This window comes from Mytilus trossulus, unplaced genomic scaffold, assembly GCF_036588685.1.
Source record: "Mytilus trossulus isolate FHL-02 unplaced genomic scaffold, PNRI_Mtr1.1.1.hap1 h1tg000373l__unscaffolded, whole genome shotgun sequence".
NCBI classification, from domain to species: Eukaryota; Metazoa; Mollusca; class Bivalvia; order Mytilida; family Mytilidae; genus Mytilus; species Mytilus trossulus.
In genome coordinates this window covers 312,652-319,381 of record NW_026963340.1, presented here as the reverse complement: position 1 = coordinate 319,381, position 6,730 = coordinate 312,652, and the positions used below count along the sequence as shown (strand labels likewise).

Genomic DNA, 6,730 nt, shown 5'->3' with positions numbered 1-6,730 from the left:
ATTTTGGCCTCTCACAGAACCTTCCTTGGCAAATAACACAAAAAGACGGTGAAATTAAAGTCTGTTGATTTGGACGTAAATTTTACACAGAAAAGACCTCCAAAACTGGCATCGACCACTTCAAAATTGTAATCATTCAAAATCCATTGTTTTATAAATAATCCTACGCCACCTGACCCTTTCGGTGCATCACGATGAATATGTTTTCCATTAAAGCCTTTCCATATAAATCCGTTTATGCGCAAATTGTCACCCACAATGACCTAGTTTTATTGCTCCATTGGGCCGGGGTACACACTAACTGTGATTGATCGGGAAATCGGGTTCACTGTCTTCGTTATTTTGAGTTTTTCGCAATATTCTGCCGTTTCCCGTTAATCTAAACTGATTTCCCTGTGGGAGTTCACGAAGTATTGCCCGAGTATTATTCTCTATTAATCTTTCAATTCTTGATTTCGCGCCCTGAATAAAGACTGTTTTGTAGTTTTCAGCGCTTTTTCAGTTTGTGTTTATTGCGCAGAATAAGAATTTTCTGATCCGTGTTCTCAAGAATCATTTTCACTAATCCCGGTTTTCCATGAAATCTTGGGTTAAGACGCGTGACAGCAGCGATTTTAACTTCTTTTGCGACTGATTGTCCAAGTTTGTGAATGATATCATTCATTATCTCATCTAAATTCTCATTTTCGGCGAACTGCAAATTTTTCACTATATCGGTAACCGCATCATTGCTCAGCGGATTGACTTGTGTATTTGAGTTACGGTCATTGATTGTAGGACTAATAATATCGGCTTGGGTATTTAAATTGTTCATGGACTCTTCAATGTCGTTGAAGCGTACATAAAGTGAGTGAACAGAATTTGCCAAATCGTCAATACGTGATGACTCTCCCGCTAAATCTAGGTGAATTTCTGATTTTAAAACCTGCATTATTTGGTCAATTGTAGACAGGACATCATTTCTAAGTTTATCTATCTTTGACTCGAACATTTTTTTTATACTTTCTTGGCCTTGTTTTATCTCATTTACACTAGACACTAAAAGTTTTATTGAGATTGAAATATCGTCTGTATTGGCCATTTTGGATTGTTTACATTCAGGGCGGGGTGTCTCACCTTCTGAAGATCTAGATCGTTTTTGAAATGTTTTAGGAGTATTTGACATTATAAATCTATTCGAAAAGTTGATAGTCAATATCCACAGAAATTGTCAATAGCTCACAATGAATGTTTAATAGGAAATGATCAAACTTTTTTCACCTGATTTCACACCTGTTGACAATTGTCCGCCATCTTTTCTATCATAAGCATCAACGCATTTCATTTCCATTATTTGAAGATTATTTGACCCTGCCCGGGCCCCTATGTCATGATCTACTGACTTTATAAACTTTTCTTTAGTTAACATGTTACAGTTTGTGATATGTTCGTTGTAAGAGAAACCACATATGAGAAGTAAATATTGATTAGTATGCAGTATTACCTGCAATTTGTACATTCCCCGTTTATTTTACTCCCTAATATTTATAACTGTTTTGATACTAGCGTCACTGATGAGACTTATATAAACGAAATGCGCGTCTGACGTGCTAAATCATAATCCAGGTACTTTTGTTAACTTTTCACACCACTGGGTCGATGCCACTGCTGGTGGACGTTTCGTCCCCGAGGGTATCACCGCCCAGTAGTCAGCACTTCGGTGTTGACATGAATATCAATTATGTTGTCATTTTTATAAATTTCCTGTTTACAAAACTTTGAATTTTTCGAAAACTATCCGTAGCCGTATTTGGCACAACTGTTTGGAATTTTGGGTCCTCAATGCTCTTCTCCTTTGTACTTGTTTTGCTTTATAACTATTGACTAAAGAGTCACTGATGAGTCTTATATAGACAAAATGCGCGTCTGGCGTACTAAATCATAATCCTGGTAACTTTTTACACCACTGGGTCGATGCCACTGCTGGTACTTTTGATAACTATTATCAAGAAAAACAACATTAGATTAAATATAAATATTGTATCTTTGGCGAGTTTTTATCAGAACTGGGCCGGTGGGAATTATGTTCGGCAATAGTTCCCGGGTTTATCAGCAGCCCAATAATCAGTTATACTCCTATGCTGACATAAGATATCAGTTAATCATCTTAATCGTCATAAACTGTTTAGTATACATTTGAACTAAAAACCATTCTGTATATTTAAATGCTTCTGTCTAAAGCGCGGAGTTCTAATTTGTCACTACGTGTAATTGTTTCTTTTTGTTTTCAATGCTCTGCATCATTCCTAACTGACTTGACCTTTTTACTGTCGATATTTCAGAGCTACCAATAGTTCTAATGCAGACGAAACAGCGTCGTACGAACTCCACTCTGGTATCTTCGATAACGATTTCTAAAAAAATTTAAAGCTCAAAGTAATTTTGTTTTTTGTTTTACAGATAGAAGATGGACAGACCTAAGCTAAATCAGGTAATTGTTATAACGATGTCTCTCTCTTTCCATAAAAAAAACCATCACAAACTGCATGAATATGGTATTCCGAATTCAGATTTGACGTAACATTGGTTTTATTGCAATATTCCGATGGATATTCCTTTCAATGTATCTATTGATTTATTAGCATGTTAAACACTCGAGCGAAGAAACTATTTGCAAAAGTAAAAGTTTGAAATCGCCAATATCTGTACTCGTCTGTACTGATTTTTATCGGATCAGTCTGAATTGGTCTGAATTTTAATCGTCATTACTCGACTCTAGTCTTAACCATACTCGACTGTACTGATTTGTACTTGACCCTTAACTTTTAAATGAGGTAACAACAGCCAACAAAATCAATGAAATTGTTTAACCTTATATTGAAAATATATCTATTATTATAATTTGGGATATTTTATATTAAATATTTATCAAAACGGGAAACAAAATTAAAGAAATTTATAAAAATTGTTCTTCAGATTAGTAATACCTTCTGTAATAAATTCTAGATAACATTCACTAAAAATTGCAACATCCTGTTTGACTTAAATCGCAAGGCCTTTTGGATTCACCAAATAAGTAAAATACAAGTTTAAGAAAAATAGGGCCTTCGTTTTATACCTGTAAAACACACATGTACTGAGGTTATTTAATCTTATTATAATGCTTCTTGTACGCCATTTCTTTAATTTTGACTAAAACTATTTGAATTTAATTGAAATAAATTCTTACTGTAACTTTGGAACAAATTCCTATTTTAATGGGTTGTGAAGGATTGCTATGGAAGTTCTTTTATTATGATAATATTCAATTCTCGATTGAACAAAACAAAGGTGTCATTTTTCAAATTTATAAAGTTGCTTTATTTACTATTTTATATATGTTTTGATAAAACAAAATGTTCAGTGCATTATTAAGTAAACTCAGCTGATACCATAAATCTATACTAAGCTTAAGTTAATGGTGAAAAAATCAACAAGTATTATTTAAGATACATTAGTTTAAATTCATTATTCCTATTTGAAAATACTGGTTAATGGAATATTGCAAAGAATTCCGCTAAAACCATATGCTAGGGGACGTTACAAACTTGCAGTGAGATGAAAGTTTTCTTTTGCTCATTATAAAAGACCTCCGAGTGATTTTGAGATGCAGAACAGCAATACAAGTGCTATTTTTTACTTTTCTACATTGGCTAGAGGTATAGGAAGAGGGTTGAGATCTCATAAACATGTTTAACCCCGCCGCATTTTTGCGCCTGTCCCAAGTCAGGAGCCTCTAGCTGTTATTAGTCTTGTATTATTTTCAATTTTAGTTTCTTGTGTACAATTTGGAGTTTAGTATGGCGTTCATTATCACTAAACTTGTATATATATTTGTTTAGGGGCAAGCGGAAGGACGCCTCTGTGTGTGGGAATTTCTCGCTGCATTGAAGACTTGTTGGTGACTTTCTGATGTTGTCTGTTCTATGGTCGGGTATTTGTCTATTTGACACTTTCCCCATTTCGATTCTCAATTTTATTGTTTGTCGGGTTTTTTGTTGTTGCTTTAGTTGATATTTTATCATATATGAATACCACACGTCCTTTGTTTTTCTATTATATATGTGTTTTTTTTCTTTTATAGGATCTCTTTCACGCAGCTGAAGCCGGAAATTTAATAAAGGTCAGAAATTGTCTTGCCGAAGGTGCAGATATAAACAGCAGATACGGCTGGGTGAGGATAATTTGCTAGACAGCTTAATAAATGAAATAAATTGTATCCCACGATAATAATATAACATGCAATTGACAGATAACAATGCATTTAAAGAGAATTTCATTTTATTGTTCCCTAACATTCATCTGCAAATATGATTCTTTTACATTTCGTTGTGTATAAGCTATATATTATGGTTATTACTTTCAACAGTGTTTTGCTAATGTAAAAGGTTTATAAATTTTACTAAATGGAGAATAGATTGATATATGTTCTGAATGTTTCTCTACTTTCCATGAATCAATATAGACTTAGTTAATTTTTGACTTAGCAATATTTTACCTCTCAAAAATAGTTTTTAAATGAAGGTGTTGGGTTTTACTGTGTTCTTCTCATTTACCAAAAACAGTTTTTTTTAAATATTGTAGTTAGTTCCATTTTCAAGTACAGCAACTTTTCTGTTGGAGTCTTTGTTAGATATATTGTTAAGTGTGTTAGACTTTTAGTCAGTTGTAAATATCTGTGAAGTATGTCTTACACAGTCTACTGACTCCAAATTATTGTCACGTTAACCTAGTATGTACGTTTGAGTTGCTCACGCAATTTTGTAAATATAATGGCTAACAAGTGTACTATGATAAATATGTTTTGCTAGCCATAAAACTTGAGTAAAAGATGGACGAAAGATACCAGATGAACAGTCAAACTCATAAACCGAAAATAAACTGACATGCATGGATAAAAATGAAAAAGACAACAAGTCAAACAATAGTACACGTGACACAACATAGAAAACTAAAGAATAAGAAACACGAACCCCACCAAAAACTAGTGGTGATCTCATATAACTATCAAACTACCCTTTCGTTAAGAAAATGCCAGTACCAAGTCAGAATAACAACAGCTGTTTGTTCTATTCACTCGTTGTTGGATAAGTTTTAATTTTTATGGACTTTCTCGTTTTTGAACATACCTTTGGACGTATATTTTTCTATACTGCTTTTCTGTACATATTTTGTGTTGGATGAACACATATTTTCTCTAAACGATATTTTAATGTGTATTAATCAGATTTTAAACTATTTGTTGAAATATCCATAAAATATAAAAAAAAAAATGTGCTCCTTTATTCGGTGATATTGAGGTATAAAAATGTTTGTGTTTATTTAATTTTGAATAATTTAATGTAAAATATGTTATTTGAGAGTGATAAGCTAATTTCATATAGCATGTTAAATGGATAGATTTTAGTATGAGTACTTATTTTGAATTGTAACATAACATAATATGATAAAGACTATCAAGAAAAGTTGTTTACAAATCTGATCCTTGTTTTAAATTGTTGTTCTGTTTGACATTTATAAAGGGCGACTTACCATTCATAGCTATTTTGTAATCATTATAGTTTATTGTTTGGAGCATACTAGACTAAGTGATCAGCGATATGAAAAACATTTTCATTTATTTGACAGTTTGATCCCTATAACTCTATGAAAACTAACCCACCATTTCATAATGCATCAACACCAATGTTTAAGAAAAACTAAAAGTAAGAAATGGGAAGTTTACAATTAGAAAGCTAAAATCAACTCTTTTGTCGTAAAGTTTTGTTTTCAACCGACCCTGATTGCCAATTTCTAGATGTAAGTCAAAACTCATCAGTGACGCTCAGAACAAAATAGTTGTAGAGCCAAACAAGTACAAAGTCGAAGAGCATTTACAATCATATACACAATGTATAGCGTAGGAACTGTTGCTAGTAATTTCTGAAATAGGCATACATAATTCAAACTCAATACTAACTACTGAACAATGACAATGAGTTCAAGGAAAGACAAACTATGGTAGACGGACATGCACATTTTAACTCTCATTCGAGGGAACAATTTAAGTGATCCATTGCTTACTGTGAATAAGAAACAGAAAAAAGGTAGTGAGGTCACATATAAATAAATAAATACCTTCAACTCATTTAAATACACCAGTTATAATTGACTTATCAGATTCAGTACAAATCTTTCTTCAAATTGAATAGCATTACGTTAAGTTTTGCAGTCGCCAATACGAATGGTATGTCTTCAATTTCTTATTATTTTAGAACTAAAACTACACTAATAGTCAAATCTACTACACTAATAGTTAATTCTAGTACACTAACAGTTAATTCTACTACTCGAGTTGATTGGTTTTTGTTTCACGTCGCCTCAGTTCAGAAAAAAATATATTTTCAACAAAAATGCGATTGATAAAAACCTTTATGAAATTAATAGACTTCTCAATTTGTTGGCCTTACTTTTTTAAGTACTCTTTTCATTTGTATGGCATTGTTTTTAAACCTCTGTGGGATAATACGAACGTTGATTGTTTTAGTATAATGGTACTCCCTTACACGCAGCTACTAGAGGTGGATTCATCAACATAGTTGAATTGTTATTAGGAAGAGCAGATATAGATCCAAATAAAGAGGATAAGGTATGGGGAAACATTCTTTCAGAATTGTACAACTGTGTTTGATCATCAACCGAAATCAAAGAAGAAATGAACAGGAAATATTTT

At 32.6% G+C, this 6,730-nt stretch overlaps 1 protein-coding gene across 1 annotated transcript in view; it reads left to right on the top strand.

Annotated features, from left to right (window-relative positions):
• Positions 1 to 2,445: 2,445 nt before the first annotated feature.
• The window catches only part of LOC134701990 (ankyrin-1-like), a 39,803-nt gene continuing 35,518 nt past the window's right edge, over positions 2,446 to 6,730 (top strand). The window contains exons 1-3 of the mRNA XM_063563102.1: positions 2,446 to 2,470; positions 4,103 to 4,192; positions 6,545 to 6,646. Of these exons, the coding sequence (XP_063419172.1) occupies positions 2,447 to 2,470; positions 4,103 to 4,192; positions 6,545 to 6,646 (216 nt within the window). The 5' untranslated portion in view covers position 2,446. The remainder of the gene's footprint in view (positions 2,471 to 4,102; positions 4,193 to 6,544; positions 6,647 to 6,730) is intronic.